The sequence below is a fragment of the Mytilus galloprovincialis genome, chromosome 11 (genome assembly GCF_965363235.1).
Source record: "Mytilus galloprovincialis chromosome 11, xbMytGall1.hap1.1, whole genome shotgun sequence".
Taxonomy (NCBI): domain Eukaryota; kingdom Metazoa; phylum Mollusca; class Bivalvia; order Mytilida; family Mytilidae; genus Mytilus; species Mytilus galloprovincialis.
The window spans coordinates 49,040,581-49,063,461 of record NC_134848.1 but is presented as its reverse complement, the minus strand read 5'-3'; the positions used below and the strand labels follow the sequence as shown (position 1 = coordinate 49,063,461).

The 22,881-nt window shown below is 30.5% G+C and overlaps 1 protein-coding gene across 1 annotated transcript; it reads right to left on the bottom strand.

Annotated features, from left to right (window-relative positions):
- Positions 1-2,110: 2,110 nt before the first annotated feature.
- Positions 2,111-20,868, bottom strand: LOC143052308 (von Willebrand factor A domain-containing protein 7-like). The gene is made up of 19 exons (XM_076225322.1): positions 20,399-20,868; positions 19,986-20,102; positions 19,183-19,356; positions 18,734-18,806; positions 18,403-18,494; positions 16,327-16,518; positions 15,102-15,320; positions 13,646-13,765; positions 13,021-13,191; positions 12,312-12,430; positions 10,987-11,146; positions 9,499-9,569; positions 8,920-9,073; positions 8,354-8,520; positions 7,161-7,272; positions 6,657-6,852; positions 6,139-6,208; positions 4,656-4,861; positions 2,111-2,924 (listed from the first exon to the last, which is right to left on the bottom strand). Exons 1-19 carry the CDS (start codon positions 20,625-20,627, stop codon positions 2,786-2,788), a joined length of 2,781 nt encoding a protein of 926 aa, XP_076081437.1. The 5' UTR covers positions 20,628-20,868; the 3' UTR covers positions 2,111-2,785.
- Positions 20,869-22,881: the final 2,013 nt, after the last annotated feature.

The window sequence follows — 22,881 nt, the reverse complement described above, 5'->3', positions numbered from 1 at the left end:
CAACATGACTAGTGTCGTACTCTTGATGATGCAAGGTCTTTGGTTTTGCAAGCAGTTTTAATGTTTGCACAGCAAGACTATACTTATAAAGAGATGTTGTATGATTTTCATTGAGACAAATTTCCACAAGAGACCAAATGACAAAGAAATTAACAACTAAAGATCACTGTCATCCTTCAACAATGACGAAAGTCTATACCGCATAGAAAGATCAGATAGCAAGATCTCCAAAAGGTACTGCTGTTATATTAGTACTTATGGAAAGAATTGATTTCAATATCATGCCTTTCTCTATACTTGATTCTTTGCAATATAAAACTTTAATGATTTACTCAGTTTGAATAAGAAACTAATGCTATGTTTGTGTGCATGTACATTGTAGGTTAACCATAGTATGTCGGTTTTAAAGTTGTTACTGCACGATTACACAACTTATCTTTATGGGTGATCTGACACTATATCTCTGATAATGTTTTCTAATGGATTTATTTTTTGCTCACTATTATCGTTCAATTCACTGTGATCGGTTTGACCTTGCTGCTTCAGTTTAGTGAAATTATATTTTTTTTGTTTGTCAAGATTCGATAAGCAGCTTGTATTTATATTTTATCACTTATCGAAATGTGTGAGAAATATTGTCAATAAGACAACTCATCGCCAACCACTAATGAACTCACGTATTCTTGTTTTTATATATCTAAACAATGTGTGAATGATTTCGTTGCTAAAAAATAAGATAGTTTTATCAAACAGTGGACATGATTGTATAACTATAAGTTCAAATTAACAAATATCAACATGATTAATTAAAACAATATCATTTTTTTTTCATTTGTGAATAATGTATTTTTTAGAATATAATGACAGAAAATGGGATATAAAAAAGGACAAATGAGATATACTTAGTTATTAAATTGCAGAACATTTCCCAATAAACATGATATTGTGACAATTATGTTTACCAGTATCATGATATGCCCAGTAGTTACTTGTTTTAACGTGGCCTTCAATATAAACATTTAATACGATTACCACAATTTTAATCATAGTATGAATATCTATACAGTTCGAATTTACAATTATATGATATATTTCCTTCCATCTCTGGATAATTATACATATTCACCCATCTGCTTGTATATATAGTCATTAAAACGTTAATCTGTGTATATGATTTGATAGAGTACATGTACAAACAATAAAACAAAAATGCAAAATTGATATGATTTATTAATTCAAAGCAAGCATATTATTTTCTATTTCAATAACCAATAAGTAACTTTAGAAACCAATATATCGAAGCAATGATATAGGAAGCAAACATCGATGATAAACTATGCATTAAAACACATTTACAATATAATAGAAATATTTAACATGTCAGAAAATCGAATATCTTAACCTTATTGTAAAACTGGTATCTTCTCATTCACTCATTGTTAAATGTCATTTGGTGGTTAATGTACAAGTATGTAAAACAAATAATTACCTTCTTGTCTCTTTATTATTTGTTAAAAATGAAGAAAAGTAGATAGTAAAACTTAACTAAATGTATGATTAAGTTGATTGATCTTCAAACTTTAAAAAGAATATCAATCGCATTCGAACATCCCTGATGCTTAAACTATTATATCGGCATATCCATTTTTAAATTATCCTTTCGAATGAGTTCCATGTAGAAACAGTATTTACTGATCACCGAAACCCCGTATAACTTTAAATTGGACGTATACACAGATGGAAATCAGTTTTTAATTTTGACAATTATCACAGAAATAATGTGAACATCTAATGGTCATGATTAAGATATATAGCTGTTTTTAATAATTTGTCAAAAGAAAATTTATATTAAGATTTTTTTTCAAAAATATATTAAAAAAAATTGTCACAACGCTTCTTTTGCACACTACAGGTTGAGCAAAATTGCCTGATTTTGTATAGTTTATGCAATGGAAATGCAATTGTGTATAGTTAAAAGAGAACTACCATCGAAATATGATAAAATGAACAAATAATTCAATTTAAATTTTGAAGAGATGAAACAGATAACATTTGGTAACCGAACTCTTACTAATTGATAAAAATGGTAAAATTCACAACACATTTTAGTATATATTATGTATTATTTTATTCTTTCTCACGTATGAGCTACTTCCCTTTATCTGGCAAAGTAAAAACAAACGTATATCAAGCTGAAATAGTCTGGGTTTTTGTATACAACAACCGAAAACAGGATAAGACACGTGATTATCTATATTGATATTAATCGTCTTACACATAGATCATATATTTGTTTTAAAATTTTCGGATTTCATTAAACATTATTAAGGTTATAAACCCATTGTTATATGTTATTTCAAAATCCAAGATGGGGGAAATTACCCGATCTTAATCAAGGCCAGAGGCTCCTGACTAGCCGGCTGTAAAGATGTTTTGTGAGATAACATATCTAAGATGTAGAGTGTTGGATCCTGATTATACTTTCGAATAGATTTAGTATCAATATAGCCTAACTATTAAAGGACAGATATCGAAAGTTAACATTTACTTCCTCGGAAATACTCACCAGACAAAACAACTTGAAGGAAATTAACTAATATCCATGAAATTGCAGTATATTATCATATTCAATTCAGATAAGGTTTTTACTATTTGACTTATCTTTTAACCAATACCTGGAATTGTTTTTTTTTTTCTTGAATGTATCGGGCCGGATTTACAGTCCGTTATAACTATATCATAATCATTGTAGGATTATATTTACACGTAGACATAGTAACATCTTTTACAGAACACGTATTCTTACCGATGTTTGCAGCAAAGGTGTCGATATGTTTACATCACCAAGATAGAAATGGCATCTGACAAAGTTACTTTTTTTGTCAATCACTGTTAGGTATACCGATGGCGAACAGCAATCGCCACTGAAAGAAATTAACAAAACATGCCTCTAATTAAGGAAATCTCATTTGCCTTAACAGTTGATATTCTTTGTTGAATTTGAACATCTTATATACATGTGAATTCTTTAGTTGAATGAAACCTTTTTATCAACTATTAAGATCAAGAAGAAATGCAGAGAGTGTTATTTAGCTTGAAACAGTAAGCAACATTTAAATCAAGAATATTGAAAATAGGTTTAGAAAAAATATAACTAAATATTTGTTCGGTGAGTAAGTTCAATCATACTTGATTGATACATATAGAAAACGACTTAGGCAAACCGTAGCTATGATACAAACTCAATGACTAATAAAATTAACGGTACCAATTTTCTTGCACCAGATGCGCATTTCGACAATACCTGCAAGTGAAGTAATACTTGTTTTTTATAACTTTGATATTTCAATAGGCGTCAAAAATTGTAATCGTATAGCATTGATAATGAAAAATAGAACGATATTTTTTTTTGTATAAGGTATGTAGTTTGAAACATCGCCTGAAGTGGAGAAAACATGCTAAAGATCTGACCTAAGTTGTTGATGTTTCAGACAAGGTTGTCAAACGTATCAAATCTATTAAAGGAAGAGGCCAATTGCATTTTACATTGAGCTGCGACTCCTCTGAAACCATACAAATTGGAAAATGTGTGTGATATGACTAATAAATATATTGATTTGTCTTTTCACAGAAATATTTTGGTAACATAGCCAAATTTTGAGACGGCTAACGATCCGTGCCTTATACGCTTTCGCACACTTTCGGTTGGCGAACTGCCAACCGAATTATAAAACTCTTTGCTTCAACACTTGCGATTTCCCGGCGGTCTTCTAGTTATTGCTAAAAGTTAATGTGATTCACCATGTTAGCAAACGTTTAACGATATTTCTAATTCACAGTTAATGAAAACCTAAAACATCAAACGGTAATCGAGTTCACCACGGGTAGTTTTTTTGTAGCATTTCATAGTTTAAACGGCATGTTATAGTGTGAACCACTTGAGGTCCGACCTTTGGTTGCATCAATGAATTATCTTATGGGAACTATGAAAATTTAGATATTGATTTTCGAATTATTTCTAGTTCCCCTAATAGTCATCCGATTCTCAAACAAAACACAATGACTGAAAAAAAGACTCATGTCAGATAAATTGGGATTATTAATCCGATACGCCGATTTTTTGTAGTCTTTGATATTATATGACAATCATAAAGTATTGGAGAGGAAACAACTCCCCATTATTCAAAATTTTATATATAAGTATGGTTTTCAAACTTAAGTATTTTTACGCCGAAGCAAACCATATCAGAATATACTATGATGTATGTTCGAAGCATGTTTTATTTCGTAGTTTTGAAGGATTGTATCTGTTATTAGATAAAACAACAATGATGCATGTTACAACTGTTAGAATAGGCCGTACAATTATCATTGAATCTATTTTTGAAAGTAAGTTCAATGCACACAGTTTCAATTTGTGTGTCTGTTTGTCATTTTTTTTAACTTATTCATGACTTTATTTCTAAAATATAGTATACGATTTTTAGAAATATGTGTGTCTGAAAAAACAGATAAAATATATAAGATACGCAAGAACGTGTCTACACGCTGATACTCTCATAATCACTTTGTTGATTTCTTTTTTTTTTTATGTATTGCACGTCAGTTCGAATTACCATTTCCCAAAAAGGAGGTATATTGTTGTTTGTTACTACCTGACATTGATATGTATTGGGGATAATTGTACACTGCTTGTTTCGAAACTCCAACCCTTTGATCCAGATATAGATGACAGTTCACTTGCAAATGATATCGTAGCTTGTCCATTCCATGTTACTCCCGAACACGTTGTGATACCAACGTTATCACACTTTCCAATTAATTGATCAACAACACAGGATGGCGCAATATCCGGACTTATCTAGATAAAAGATGAACATATTATGTATAAAGGAGCCTCGTGAACATAAACAAGTTTCAATATTGCTCTATGTTTTTGAAGCATACACACAAACGCCACGCTTTTCATTTAACTTTCCTGAATTTGTAACTCAATATTTGAATGACATAACTACTTTCATTATTCAATTGGTAAGCTTCTTCATTATGACAAAGGAACTACTTAAGTATTCGAAATGTTGATACCGGTATCTCGTCTAATAATAACCTTTGGCAAGATAGGTGTTACATCGGTTGAATTTAATTGAGAAAAAAAAACATTTATATGAGTCCAAAATACAAACAATATGAAATTCATTTGACCAAAATTCAGAAAAAAATATATAAATGCGATTATGATTTGTAACCCATCAGGAAGATTAAAGATCGGAAAATCATTAAACGAAGTTATTAAAAGAAGGACGAAAGATACCAAATGGACAGTCAAACTCATAAATCTAAAACAAACTGACAACGCCATGGCTAAAAATGAAAAAGACAAACAGAAAAACAATAGTACACATGACACAACATAGAAAACTAAAGAATAAACAACACGAACCCCACCAAAAACTAGGGGTGATCTCAGGTGCTCCGGAAGGGTAAGCAGATCCTGCTCCACATGTGGCACCCGTCGTGTTGCTTATATGATTACAAATTTGGTAAATAGTCTAATTCGGTAGGTCACATTCATGAAAGAGAAGGGGATTGTAGTTACGACGTAAGGAACATATCCGATATCATTTGTGAAACGGTTATTCCATAACGGTCAACCAACTCGTTTAGTTAAGACCTTTTCAAAGAATTTAACGTGCAATCTACAAAACATACTTTACAAATACCATCTTTCTATGACAGTCACAAAAACAGCGGACGATAAAGCTCGGACTACTCTTATTGAGAAACATGATCTATAATTTATGGTCTGTTGACTGTACATATGAACACACATTTTTTTTCTGATTGGGTTGAAAATTAAATTGATGTAATGTTTAACATCTATTATAGAAGAACAGACATTAAACTCAAACACGATATTATACGATTGGAAAATATATCTAATTAACGGTTGAATGCTAAGCGTTCTTTATACTTTCACTTAAAAAAAAATGGTAATTATTTAACAATTGTTGACTTAAATAAACTATTCAGATAATGTTGATATCAGGCTAACGTTAAAAATTATTCAATGCAATGAAACGCATGTCGAATAAATTTTTTTGTCAAATCTCTATAACGAAAACTATTCCGGAATCTTACATAGATTGTTTGACTTTCCTGCCAAATAATACTTGCTAATCCATCCTGGCGAACTGTCAACGTGTACGTCCTGGAATTTAAGTTAAAGATGAGTGTATTAATATTCAATGGCATATTGGTTAGAAAACAAACAAATTTACATTCCTTGCATATGTGAATTGACTGTGTCTTGCTTCATATGTTGTTTGCAGAGCATTTAATTATTTATTTGCATTCTTATTTGAAATAACCTAAACTGTATACACGCAAAACAATTAACTTATAGTTTATCGATTTAATATACATGTAAGCTAAAACAAACGTTGAAAATATGTTAAGATACAATGACTACTAGAGGGATGATGTTATATCTGTGATTCTAAGATAAATGCATGAAATCAATTATAATGCGATGGTCAGTGTTTATTATAGTCAAGCCATTATAAATATTGTTCAGTAAAATTTAGGATAAAAGTAAACACTTAACAGATAACTGTCGAAGCCTCTGGAAATTTATATAGCATTACAGGTAATCTTACACTGTATTATTAGGACTAGATCCAAGTATCTGAAAAGCAATTTCTGTAAATCCGTTGCTATTAATTAATCTTGTAAACCGTGTATCGCCAGTCACCAAATCTCTATCATCTGTTACATCAATAACAAATGTGTCATTATCTGGTCCTTTGTTTTCTAGGATGTAAGTTATATTACCAACAGTGTTTATATATAGATCTGAAAAATAAGAAATATAAAAAATCATAAAAAATCAATATACTGAAAACTACTGATATTTTTCTATGAATATATCTTTTTTGGTTCAAAAAGTGCCCGTTTGAAAAAAATACATAATTAGCAAAAACGGCTTGAGGTCAACAGTTTTGAATGTTAAATATACATTTAAGCATTCGAAACAAAAATTTCTGCAATAGTTGTAAACCGATTTACAGTGAAAACAATATTCCTTTTTTCGATTCGTAATGTTATGTTGTCCTTGTACATACACTTTTTAGCGACCTAGAAGTTATGTATGGTATACAAACCTGGCATTGAAGTTAACTTGCATATTATAGTCACCGGAGAAATAGAATAAGGTGATGTCCTCATCCAGGTAGTTCCTTTGTCATCTATTCCATAAATACTAACATCGTAATGCTGTAAGAAAAAATTGCAAACATATTGTTGTAAGCAGTTTATTTAGTTGTGGTATGATTGTATTTTGAAACATTTGTTTAGAGACCAAATGCAGATATTGACATCTACATATACACTTACAGCTTTAACAATGAAGAAATACCATAACTAGTTATAAGATGTTACATTCCCGGGTAGAATAATTTGAGAAACAATTCAAATGAAAAAAACCAACAACCTTATTTACGAAATTAAATTATTGTCGAAGGTATTAACTTCACAACTTTCGTTTCAGATTCTAAAAAGGCAGCATGTGGGAAAACACCAATAGATTATTGGTAGACAAATTGCTTTGAATTTGATTGTAATAATTACGAATACTCATATTTCAATGTTTTGTGTCTATTGTTTGTGCTGTATTAAAGTTAGTTGTGTTTGTGTCTTTGATTGAACCTTTCAGGTAGGAAAATTAGAACTAATTTGTACTTTTGTCTTATGCTGTGCTGTTAATATAAATACTACCACTGTTCGAGGTTGAGGAGGTATAACCCTTACAAACATCCCTATAACATGCACATACCTGTCCCAAGTCAGGAGTCCGCAAAACCGTGTTTGTCGTTGGTACATGCATGTCATATTTGGATTTCGTAAGAACATGAAGCACTTTTATGAGCAATCAGGGCTTTAGGTTTTTACGTTTAAATTGTTCCAAATGTTTCGTCTCGCAAACTATAAAACCCGAATTGTCTCAATATTATTAGAGGTACAGGGGCATATTACTGCTAACTGTCACTTCAAATAAGTTGATTAGTTTCGCATTGGCAATCATACCAAATCTCATCATTGTTTCATGAACAAAACAGCTTTGTTAAAAAAGTGTATAAATGTTAACCCGTCAATTTACTTGGGTAAAAGGACAAAATAGGAATATAATCTGATCATAGTGTATCTTTATCAATACAAGTATTTCTTATGATTTTACTAAATTGGTTGGTTTCGTATAAATAAATAGTATACAATGATTTATTTGTGTTAAAGTCGAATGAAATCACGTTTGTGTCCCTCTTTAGTATTTTAAATACTTATACTATATAGCTCTTACGTCCTCTGTTAGAGTTGTTGAAACAAAATATGTCGAGTCAAATTCTCCAGCAATCAATGTTAAATTGCGAAAGTTCGTTGTTGAATTTCTTGTTTGTAAACGCAAGGATGATGTTTTCATACTAACAGGTAGGTTGAACACAGTAACAAATAATGTATAGTTTCTGCCTACAAAATTGTCACATCGAATTATTTTTATTTTCTTTATAAAACACATTTTGCAACAATACAGTATGTAGTTAGCCAATGAAAAACATTGATAATAATTCTTGTTCATTGACATGGAGTAGTCAAAACCATTCTTACATTGTAGCGTTATTTGATAGTACAAAGAAGATATCGTTTGAAATAATACTTTGTATACGAACATGGTTTCAGGAAATTATCAGTTTTTTTACCTCAGATTATGGAAAATATCTCCACAATTATGAAAACCGTGGTATCGTTATCAGTGAATATGCAAATGACACTGTATACCATAATAACTTATTTTTTTTAAACATATCAAATAGGGTTCAAATTTTCATTGATATTATTACACTGTACACTGCTTTGATTTTTACATACCTACAACAGGATTTCCTGACACTTTATATAATTGGCCATCATTTGCTTGTTCTGTAATCATGTAGTGAAAATCAACAGAGGTTTGGGCTGTGATATTGATAGTCCAGTGGTTGTTTCTTTCTCTAATTAAACTGTATATTCCAGGTTTTGGATTCTGCAAGAAAATGTACTATGTTTTGAGTTGTGTTTTGAGTTAGTATAAGAAAACAAATTGTAATATACCAACAATAGGATACACACATTTTTTTTTTCATATTCGTTCGCCGGTTGTCGGAGACACGGCATTTGACCCGAGCCATTGAAATAGTATGTAAAAAGATGTCAATGAAACTTTAAGAGCATTTAATAGTGCCTCTTTGCATTCAGCATATATTTTTTTTCTTTAGTGGAATGTCTCTTTTGATTTTTTAATACCAGATAATACATAATGATGTATGTTTACATGTAAGCTATTTAGTAGTTTATTAAGCAATAGTTACAAATTCAATCAAATGCACAAGAATGAAGACAAATTGAGCAGTATGAACTCCATTTTTATCTCTCTGTCTTGATCAATCGATCGATGGATTGTGTATTTACCAAAATAGTAACAACAACTTTATTTGGACTTTCAAAGAGCACACTGGTATTTTCAGCTGTGATAACAGATCCTGAAAAAAGTAAACAAGACATATACATGTATATTTTATTATTTTATCAGGTCTTCGTTTTGAACCTTTACACATGTTTGGCCAGTACAGAATATTTGGTATCATAAGTCCGACGAATTATTTTATACTTTTGTTCAATCTAAACATCTTAACAAGATGCTATAGATTCTGTATATCGATTTATTGTTGACTTAAGTTGCTCATATCTATTCCATAGAACAAAGGTAGTAATTTTGGTTAGGGTATTTTATTTTTGCCCAAGCTACCAAGTCCTTTATTCCGATTAAGAGCCTGCAGTTTTGTAGTTGTCGTTCGTTTATGTCTATTATGCTTTTCGTAGATTGTTTTGTTAGAACTTAGATTTTTATTTTTTTAGTCTGCACTGTTTCATATTTTCATGTTTGGGCATCTTTTACGGTATGTTGTTTCCCAATTTTCGAAGACAGTACCGTCTCGTATTATTGTTACACCCTTTTCAAATGAATCTGTTGGATAATTCTCTCATAGTATATAAGGATCGGAAGTTGAACCACATGCATAAAAAAAACTTGAACATCTCACTTGATGTACATGTTGGCAACAATAAGTAACCGTGTGGCATTAAAGGATAAACGATGCCTACATACAAAAATGTATATGTGTATATAATACAATGAGTTATTCACTATCTGACAGTCAAACAGTTGAGAAAAAAAGAACGACAACAAAACGGACGGCCTGTAGTAGGGCTAAAAATAAGCGGCAAACACTAGGATAGAAAGCAGCAGACGACAATACCACTATTTAATTATGTCAATTCGCCTTTTCAGAATCTAGTGGACTATGTGTAATATGATTGTACACCAAAATGAAAATAACGTCACATCATTGGTTGAATTTCTATTGTTTAGAACGTTTTAAATCAATCAAAAAGTTTTGGTATACGCTTTTGAGAATATTACCCAGAATGCGTTAAATTCTAAAATGGCGATTTACTAAACGGCAGTAATAATATTATTTGCTTGCTTTGATCCTAAATTTCTAAATTACAGAAGTACTACTTACAAAAACATATATAACCGGTGGTATGGAACAAAAGGTACATTTTATCTTTTAATATCATAGTAGATAAGAAAGGCTTAAATTGTTATGTGCTTGTGTTTTTTATAGTACACATTGGGAATACAATTGATAATAAGCCGGGAGACATTTTGACTTTGTTCTCTACTTAAGTTAAATCCATCATACAACATCGAACACAGCAAAATTGAGCATGTTGAAATCATATTCGATTCGGAGAAACTATAGTTATAAGGACAAAATTAATGGCTGACTTGATACTGACTTATTTTGTATTTTCTAATAAGTGTTTTAAAGGGTACTGTTAAGTTATCATCAGGAAATATTTTGTTATAAAACATATTTTAAGTATATTTACCAAATTGGGATGCAACGTCAACGTCATCTGCAGAATAAGCACCAATCACTGTGATTTTAACATTGTTCAACATATTGTCGACCGGAAAGTCTCTTGAATTATCGTCATCTTCTTTAAGCTCAAAACTATCCACTGTCACAGTTGCCGATGGAAAGAGTTCCTGAACATATCAATACATTATGTTTAAATATAGAATTACCATACTAGTAAGACTATATAGCCAGTGAACAAAAAAAAAATGCTGCACAGTTTTATTAGGAAGATCATAAAGAGTTTCGATATATTTTGTTATCGAGTACTAAAACACATATGTATTAAAGACGTTAAACATGATCGGAACGTTAGATTTGTTTTCTATTTCTGATATCCATTTTGAAGTTCTTACTTAAAAAATGTATTTTTTTCTTCTAATTTGACATTTGTCAATGTTGATTTAGCTCAAACCGGATATTCGTTATATTCAAAATTACATATTACCTTCCAAGTTGTCATTCATCAGTTGCAACTTGACAATTTACGCTTAGAAGTTGAAATTTTTGTAACTTAACATTTAAATCTATCTTTCCCTTAAAAAGTGAACATTTTGGAACTTCAAAAATGTCAAATTTTTGGTATGATTTACTTAGAATTATCAATTTGGAAGCAAGAAAGTTTAGCCATACCATTTCTATATTATATTCTTTTTTTGTTCGTCAACACTTTTGAAGCCATCGTAATGTATTATTTGTGTTACGGTTAATCAAACATATATTAACAATTTTCTCATTGTACTCAATGAATTTGGAACAAATAAAGCAGCACTCAACTTTAATTACGTATTGTTTTTTTAATTGGTGGTAGTAAAATTACTACTAACTAAAATAGACTAAAACGCGTCATTTGAACACAAATAAGACGTACACGATTTCAAAGTGTCCTTGTTTAACAAGATTGAAGTAAAAGAATAATTAATAGTAAACAAAATTTCCATACTCAGATAGTATTTTCAAGATTCAAGATTCAAAGTTTTATTTAGAGTCGATATTCCATTAACTACATAAACACAAGCTCTAGTGAGCTTTTCAAATCGACTTAATAACAAAATACAATACACACATACAAACGTCATGAAAACAACGAAATTTTAAACATATAATGCATAGTGAGATATCATAAATGACATATATAAGTTAAAAGCATAGTACACTTAAAACATAGCACTAGTTAATAATAAGATTGCACAAATCATATAATATAAACAGTTGTAGTATATTTATTACATAACAGAAGCGTTAATATTCATATCATGGAAATATTTTCAAAGCTCTCAAATTAAACATGCATACCTCACTAATTTGTCGTATGGTGTCACCTAGCTCCGCTGTATTAAACCGGTAAATTGTTCCTGCTGTACCTTCTGCCACTAGCGAATACGCATCTTGTTCAGCATCACGCTTTGATCGACCTTATATAACAGGTAAATTATACATAAACATATATTACTAAAAATAATAAAGCAATTATGCCTTTCCTGTACTTTTTTACAACACATATAACGTAAAGTGATTGACACTAAGGATGTATCAAATAAGTATTGAACAAACCCGTTTTAAAAAAGTTTTAAAAAAGTCAGGACCATAAGTTAAAATGGCATGACTCTTGTTATCGGCAACTTGGACTTGCAATATGTTTTTCTGTACAAAAATATGAAAATAAATGAAACAATAAATATCATTCAGGCAAACGAAATGTTTAGATCGTAGTTGATAGAAAGGGGGATAAACACAAACAGGTGACAATGATGCACTGATACCTGACTTCAGTTTTTAGTATCTCGTCAGTTAAGATCCTAAAACAGAAGTGAAATGGGGTCCAAGTCTAAATGTGCAAACTAACGAAAAATTTACATAAAGTACAAGGAATAGTAAACAGGACATAAAGCATATGTACACATATATGCGTGTGTGTCAATTTGTTGTAATATTAAATTAAAATCTTTCTTTTTTAGATTTTGCAATATCACATACAGAATTAATATCTAAATTACATATGTACCATCTATTTCTCTTTTTTTCCGACGAGCACACAAAGAGTCCTTTAAAAAAAGTCGAAGATCAATAGTTTTCTCGTTAGCAGCATCTATAACAGTTTGGTTGTCAGCTTCGTCTTTTGCTGGAGCATCAGTATAGAAGAATATCGTTGATTTCTCTTTGCATAATTCAATAGCTTAAAATAAAGCGGTGTTTGTATTAAAATTTGAGCGTCATTACATCAAGAGAAAATGCAACTTACTACCTTTGTTAGCCTCTACAAAACAACATATAAAAGTCAAGAAATAATATTCATTGACTTAACTCATCTAAACCACGTATAATGTATAAATATTAAATTTACACAGTCTGCATGTGTTCGCATTTCACCAATGACACGAAGGATATCAGATATTCTGTGTTTTAGCAGTTAAAGAAAAACATTTCCTCTGTGTCAAATCACATTTTTGAAACGTCACCTAATTTATATGCTTAGCTACATGAAGTCTTACTGGTGAAGATATTTAGTTTGTTATATATTAAATAGACATGAAAGAAAAGTACATATATTTGTGTAAGTTGATTTTGAATTCTGTTTGCACACATAACACACCAATGTGTGTTTTAATGGTATATACTACTTGTTGTACCTTTCTGCAATCCTGCCATTGCATACTCCGGACAGTCACCGCCTCCTTCAAGAACTATATTGTCAAGAGCACTTATCATTTCCAGTCCATTTTTGGTCGTAAGTCTATGCATTTGCTTCACTATGAAAAAGGAATACAAACAAAATAATGAATATTAAAAGAACGTAACGTAGTGTTTTGAATTTTAAATGTAGGTTTTGATAGAGAAGAAAAAGTAATTGCCAGATTTAAAATGAAGTTGAAGCATAGAAATATGAGACATGTGCGCACTTTAATGAAAAAAAAAATATGAAATGTTACAATCTTTTGAATACAATCTGCAAAATTGAAAAAGCCAAATTAAAAAACAATGTTAATGGGCAAATACTTGAACTGTAAAATTAAACAGAGAATTTAAAGGCGCAAGTATTCAAAAAAGAGGCACATATTGAAATAGGATTGAAAAAAAAACATGAAAAAGGAATCAATTTGTTATTCAAGTGTTTAAGAAAATTATTCGAACTTTTAAAATTAGTTTTAACAAATAAATCCGACACATGTGAAAGGTTTAAAACATGATATTCAATTGCTTAATATACATGATATAGGTGTAAAAACTGTATCCTTTGATTTTAAATTTGCACTATGTTTATGCATTCTTGGATTTTTAGCTACCAAAAAAGTTATCTTATCTGTTATTTTACAGATTTTGTCGTTTTCCCGATTGTTGAATTTTGTTCAAGCTTAAACATGTTAAAGGGTTATACAAGCAAAGCAGAAGACACATAACATGTTTGAACCATATGTCTCGCTATATTTTGTCGTGTTTATGCGATTAGTGTTTGTCACAGAAAAAAAAACCACAAAGCAATAGCATTATCAGATTGACAATTTGATCAATTCGTTCAGGTTCTTTGAATATGAAAATAAAATTTATGCACCTCTCCTTGATTTTAAATATATATTTAGACATGTCAAATTATTAGCAATTAGCAATAGGAAATCCTGGCCCTTCTTCCAAACGATCATAAAAAACTAAATTATTTCCTCATACATGGATCACTTGACTCCAGCTTAATTGGAATATATAATCGGTACCTTAAACATGTCGCATATATACGACGTTTATATGAATTTAAATAAAATATATAGATATTTATTCAGGTTTCGATTCATAAGAAATAATAAAAGCATTTTTATGCAACACATGCAACAGTTTTTTCTATACTATACTGCATTATTCATTTTCTACTTTGCTTTTTGAAATGAAAGTGTTGAAATAATTTTGATATCTAATATATAATAAGTTGTGCTTGTTAAAATCGATGTTGATTTTTACGGTCATTATTTCTGAAATTTCAGTATAGTTCATGAATACTTTGTGTGTGTCAGCTTAATTTCAACTGCAAACAAATTAGTCATATTTTCTGTCTGCATTGCGTTGACAATTCCTTTAGAGTAATGTAAAATAACCAACCTGGGTCGTTAAAAGTTACTAAGATGTAATTGGATGGTGCATTTGCTGTTCCCAAGACATTAGTCATAATATCTATGCATGCCTTTTTAACTTGAGTAATAATGGCTCCCATAGAACCGGTGTTGTCTATAACAAAGCCAAATGACGCTTGATGTCTTTTTAACAAGCCAAAAATCTGTATAAATGTGTCTGTATTGACCTCGTTCAGAATGCCTCTTTCTGTAACAAGATGTGTTTGTATTAAACAAGTTACTACAATATGTATAAAATGCCGATGCTTTACAAATGGAAAACTTTCGAAAGCTGGTTATTATGAACCGAGAAATTGGAACAGCCAGTCATTACGAAATCTCAGTCATGCATTACGAAATCACAACCGTGCATTACGGAATCACAGTCTTGCATTATAAACAGATGAAAAGGCACATCGGTTAAATCAAAATTTCGTTCATTTCTTTAAGTAATTGACTACTGTTTTAAATTTTTTTGAACTTAATATGATAAAAAAAGTTTAAATGATGTTCAATGTTTTGAATCGACTTTAAACGGAAATATTTCACAGCGTTTTCGAGTACGACTTTCGATTATTATCACTGTTTCATTTTCGTTGATCAATCATCACAACGCAGACTATTCAGAGAGTAAGAATAGTTAAACTGTCTGATTTTTTCTTTAAAGCTACTTTATATATGCTAGATAAAATGAATTGTAATAGCATACAATTAAGTACTTGGTTGCGAAATCAGAAATTATATCTGATACAAAATCTATCGTGAATGCGAAAAGAAAAGTTCAACTATGAATACCTGTATCTTCATGGTAAGATTCGTACTCTTTGTTTAATCGAAGAATTATAACCATTTAATAAAAGTTTATTGAGCTGGCCATTTCTTTGTTGGTCCTGTTATAGATTCGTGTTTAGCTATATTTGGATCAGAGACTCGAAGACTGGTCTTGAATGGTTAATACAAGTATCATTATATGGACTTCTTCATATTAGCTCTGTAACATGCCCGACTTCACAATATAAATTTAGCAAGATAAGCAATAAATTGTAATGTTATAATTGAATATTAACAAATGAAGAACTGTGATAAAATGAATCAGACGTCGATCGAAATAAACAAATCAACAGGTCTGGAACATGTTTAATCTGCTCAAATTTAAAGAAATAAGTTTACACGAAACAGATTTTTTTAAATCTTTGATAATTGATAACACGTACGTGTATCGATCAGAAACTGTACTGTAGCGTTTCGTGCAGCATAAAATGCTTGATAGTGAAGATGATGATGAGGGGAATACTTCGGGTCTAATCTGTCTTTGTTAATTCCGCCTATAGCAGTTCGATAACCATTTTCTGTGTCTTTCTTTCCTCCGAATCCACACTTTCCTTGACCGAAATCTCCATTAGTTTCTACAATTTTTGGTTGTTTGTATTATGTCAATTTAAAACAAATATATATATGAATATTTCGTTGAACCATCTAATAAGAATAGAATAAATAGCAATCATGTCGTATTTTTTAATTTTAACATATAGTATATATTATAAAAAATGAATGTTCAATTAACATCAACGGAACGATAATCCAAAGTACTAGATAATCTATATAAAAGTTCCGATAAACCGGAGAATGGAAATGGGGAATGTGTCAAAGAGACAATAACCCGATTATAGAACAGAAAACAGCAGAAGGTCACCAATAGGTTCTCAAGGCAGCGAGAAACTCCCGCACCCGGAGACTAGCACCTTAACAAATATAATATACTAGTTCAGTGATAATACACTTCATACTAAACTCCGAATTATACACAAGAAACTAAAATTCAATATCATACAAGACTAACAAAGGCCAGAGGCTCCTTGCTTTGGACAGGCGCAAAAATGCAGCGGGGTTAAACATGTTTTTTTTATAGATCTCAACACTCCCCCTATATCTCTAGCCAATGTAGAAAGGTAAACGCATAACAATACGCCTAGTAAAAAACAGTTAAAGAGAAGTCCGAGTCCGATATCAGAAGAGGTAACAAAAGAAAATAAACAAAATGACAATAATACATAAATAACAACAGACTACTAGCAGTTACTGACATGCCAGCTCCAGACCTCAATTAAACTGTTTGAAAGATTATGTCTTCAGCATATGAATATCAGCCACAAGATGTTCACATATACCCTTCATCAATTAACTAAAAATATATTAACAAATATATGGAACATTATATTAAAATATAGGGAGGCCATTAACCCATAAATTTGACTATGAAACAACGGAACGACGAGAAACAACTGATATATTTCTGAATTTGTAAAGTTAATGGTATGAAACATGGTTGGATAAACCTGGTTGTTAGCACGTAAAAAAAATAGTCTATCCTGCTACTTGTATAAAGATGTTAATAGTTCCATCAGGTGATATGAATGCATAGCTAAGTATAATAAGAAGTTAAAACAATTGCCCTAGTCATGATGGAGTACACGTAACATGTAAATATAAGTTTATATAATGACACTATACAAAGCATCTACCCAGATCGAAAATCTAAAGCAATCAAACAACCGAAAGCACGTTGGTGTTGGCACATATTAGTGCTAAATGAAAATAAAATGAAAAAATACCCAACGCCAGCAATTTGAAAATATTTTTAAAGACCATCCTGTATTTATTTGTTAAGTAGATATTCAAAATTCATCTACAAGGCTGTGTAATTTCCAAGAAAAAAAACAACCATTTGTTTTACAAAACCCTGTCTCACAAATTACTCACAATGGTTTACAAAGCTTGGGTTGAACCCCAACCTCATTTGTTCTTCCATTCGCTGTATGTAGTTTGTGCACACATGTAACGGAATTTAAAGATTCATCCAATCTTGTTTATTCACTAAATGCATTATAGAGTAACACATGATACAATAAGTTCTTAACTGCATGTATATCGATTTCAATAATTTTATTATAACGATATGTGCAATAACGCAAAAAAAATTGGAAACAGTTATACTATGTAATGTTTTGAAATAAAAGTCTGCAAACCGCAGGTCTTCAAATCAATCAAAGCATAATGCTTATAACAGATAAGAAAAAGGTAGACACAGAGAAAGGTTATTATGACTCCTAGTACTCATATAAGGATATACATTAATTGTCTCAAAATACATTCCTTACCACATGGTGCACATTAAACAATGCACATTAAAACAATTTCCATTTCCTTTTACACTTTTCACAATTTCGTCATACGAATTTATGAGGAACTAAAGACAAATCATTTGCTTTTTATATCATTTAATTACATACTGTAAGGTGGTTGCACATCCTGACCGGTCTGGTATCCACTAGTCAATATATTATTCACTAATAAATTGTTCTTGCAGGAAGTTTCATTATTGCTATAAAAAAATCATGTAAATTCACATAATTGATTGAAGAAAAAAAAACACGTCTTGCAAATGATTTATTCCAACTGTGTATATTCTTAGACAGATAATTAGATTTTTTATTTCATTAGTACAACCTTTGTTTGTATTTATTTTCTTCCGGAATTGAATTAAAGTATGTTTGCAGAGGAACGAGTTAAATACACAAACATGAAAAAGACAGGTTAAAAATAAGAAGTTATTCTACCTACCCGGAATTGTCACAATCTTTGCAAGTGTCCAACGTTGCACCAGCAATATCCATTAACGTTTTGTTTGGAACACCTTTGCAACAAATGAAAAACACAATCATAAAATATATACATATATATAGATTGGTATGTGCTGTGTATACGCTCCATATCATTCTGATAATTTTGACACAATTTATTCAAACATTTGTAGAAAGTTTGAACATTGTCTGGCATCCAAACAAATAACTAGGAAAAAAAAGAAGATGTGGTATGATTGCCAATGAGACAACTCTCTACAAGAGACCAAAATGACAAAGAAACTAGGTTTAGTATAAACATCAAACGCGATTTTTTTCTAATATTTAGAATGCTCAAACAATTTAAAGATTAACATTAATTCTAATTCGATCTTCGCTACATGACTATTTGTTGATGCACCTATTTAGTTCTTTTATTTAAAAGCTTACCGAAATCTGTGTACACGAAATCACCATTCATTTCAACCCAGTTAGTTCCGCTATAAAATGCTTGTATTGTGTAAATGCACTTCCCAATCAGTTGTCGAATCATAAGAAAATTTGGTTCTGCACTTTCGGCAATGTTTTTAATTTGTCCTCTAAGTTTGATTATATGGTTGTGAGCTGAAAAGTAGATAACAAAGACATTCTATTTTAAAATGAACAATCACGTATTAGTGACAAATACATTTTTTTTTAAAATTCATTGTACAAGTTTTACACGTTTTTCTACCAACAGCCAATGATTTCCTCACTGTTTTTTTTTCTTTCATTATCACATTGGGTCCTTTACTAGCTAGCTGTTTGGAGTGATTCAGGGCTTTGTGTTGAAGGCCGCACTTTGACCTATAATAATAAACTTTTTATACATTGCGAACTAGATTGACAGTTGTCTCATTGGCACTCTTGTCAAACCAGATGTAGCAAAATTAATCGGATCAGTAGACGTTGGTATTGGGTTGTGCTTCTTTTTTACAAATTTCTAGTAAGTGTTGATGTATAATCGTCATTATATATGTGTGACATGTATATTTGACCTTGTTTGCAAACGATTACATGTTGTGATGTGTAAAAAAATACAATCAAATACCTTGCGCCGCTATACTCTACTGGTGGTCCAATTAATCCTGTGTTTGGCAGCTTGCAATGCAAATATGCACCAAATCATGTTATAGCGAACACTTCGTCGTATATATCTGTGTCATATTGATTCATAAGTATAATATGTCAATACGCTTATAAACAAGTCTTACCCAATTCAATTTGTTCGGAGTTGCAGTGAATATGAGCTTCTTTTGACCTTTGTTGATTCTTTACATTTTCTACTATTTCGTTTTGCTTCTCAACGAATTTCTCATATCCATCTGAATCTGAAATTATAAACGAACTTATTGATGCAAGCAAATTGTCATGGTTGAATTAAAGTAGTAAATCACCATGATCAAGGCAAATAGAAATAGGTTCGTTTTTTTTTTTGGCAATTACACCGACATTCAGATCATTTTGTAAAAGCCCAGTGCATGGTTTCTGAAAGAATGAATGACAATGATCAAACCAACTATAGGACAATCCACTGATGTGAATTTTTACGATTTAATTTTTTTGTTATAAAAAGAGATACATTTAACAGATAAACCTTGTATCAAAAATGTGCATTAGAACTTACCATCTCCAAAGAAATAACTGACTATGCTGGTTATATCGGTTTCATCATTTACCACATATAAGTTGTTATCCGTTATAAATCTACCAACAGCAGTTCGTATAGCAAATCTGGTCATTTCTGCATGGTTGTTAGTATAATATACACTCCCAGTAATTGAATCTGGTGGAAATCCTTCCGAAGAATTGTACGCAAGAACTAAAATCCAGATAAATAGTTTCAATATTGCCATAGTCGAATTGATGTTTTCAAAATCTCTCAAGTATCCTTCTTTTTTAAAGACTCAAAGTATGTTTCCGGTGGTACAATTTAACATGCTGTCCGTGTATATCGAATTTACGGAGTGTTCAAGAGTTATTGTTCCTGATGTTGACTGCTATTATTCAGCTTCTGTTGAACATAAAAAAGAACGTGTAATTGTCTTGTTTGTACATAAATGGTAGACAATAAATAGAAACTGGTGCAAATTAATATCCCACTCTTGATTCTTATTCTAGTAGATTCAATTAGTTTTGTAATGTCACGTGCTGACCGCTTATATTTGATACATCATGCGTATACTAGTGATCTTGGCATTGTTCTATAAAGCATAGCTTTTGTTATCTTTTAACGAAAAGTAATAGATACTTATGTTTGTGAAGGTATCAAATAATTGGTAGCATATAAATAGTATTTCTTAGTATTTATTTCGTTTTAAACCTATGCATGCAATTTTAATAGTTATTCCACGAAATATCCTAACCCAATTATATTCCTAAAATTTTCTGTACAACGTAAAACTGCAACTTATTTCCAATGTATACGTTTCAATATAAAGGTTCTTATTAACTACATATTATCCAGTAAAAAATTCAGATTATATTAAATTGAAAACGGTTCAAAAAGGAACTACATACTATCAATACTCAATCAGTAGTCTACAAGCGTTTTATAAACACTTTTGTTTGATTAAGTAATATTGATACTCAAAGGGTGGATTTATGTATGTGGCATAATATGAAATAATTAATATTCATATAAAATTATGGCAAAATTTAAGAATGAATAAGGTGTATATTTGCATTGTATGCAGCAACATCTGTTATTTTTTTTCAATATAAAGTTAAAATAATGAAGATACCACAAGTATAACAAATTAAAAGTATATGTCATCATAATGAGATCAATAAGAGAAACATAATGCCAGTAATTATCTTTTTATACAAATACATATACAAATATATTTCCATATTTAAAACTTGATGGTTAAAGGTTTTGATATATTTGGTCTTACATCTATATTTCTTTATATATAATTAATATGAACTAAACATTATTGTGGAACATACGTAAAAAATTCACAGCATAATGAAATTAAAATATATAGTTGGTTTCAGAGTCTTAAAATAAGTAAACACCTATATCGCTTTAACATGATATAAAGATATGGTAGTTCAATAACTACATACTGAGAATTAATGTGAATTGCTTCAAAACAGATGCGAGATAACATGTATATATGTAAGACAACAGTTATACGACTAAAACAACAAAAAAAGCATCTAAATAGTCACTACTCACCTGCCATATCATAACAGTTTTAATTACGTTGATGCGCAAAAAACGTCAAGGACGTATATATAATTGTACTGACCTCCTGGATAATATTTCCTTGTGTAGATATTTTTTAAAGTCTTCTGTTACGTTGCGATACATTTGTCTTTTTACAAAGTCATTTTAAACCTAAATTATCTGACATACTTTATGACTTTATTTCCCAGAAAAACTGTGTATTTAAATTCTATGACATTGTTAAAAAAACAGATTCAATACTTTGAATTCATTGAGAGCTCAACGTGTTTTTGATAATGACCTGTTAAAACAGATGTATGTACATATTCGATGAAGTTTTAATGTGTTTTTCTTAAAATCGCCCGTATCAAGAATATATTTGTTTTCACAAAAAGATGAAAAAAAATCGTTATTCTGTTAATCAGAGTGATAATTCAAATGCAATGTTTATCTTTATTTATATATTGTTAATGTCGTCTAATTATGTTGGTTCAACTTGCAAACTATTAACCGATTGAATTCAATAAATCAGATTGAGTTGTATTAATGACCATCAGGTCTTTTCAAATACATGTCGAAAGAACTTTTGAATCTATTCTGATAGTTTATGTTTTTTTCTTTTACAAATTGTTACTAAATACTCAGGTTTCGCAGATATTTCATATACGATATCAAATATTTTGCGTGCCTTCTTCATGTTCTTCTACGTACTATGTTAACAACTTTTTTTGCTATAAAACTGAATGTGTTTGTTTAAGTTGGACTTCCCTTTGCAAAAAGTTATCACCAATCTACTATTCGTAGATCGTTTGTTTTATGATCAAATGAATCCGTTAATTAAAAGAAAGAAGCAATATATTAAAAATAGTTAGTTTTATTTTGTTTTGAAACGTAATATGTTGTTTTTAAATAGAGGCGAAATATACCAAAGTGAG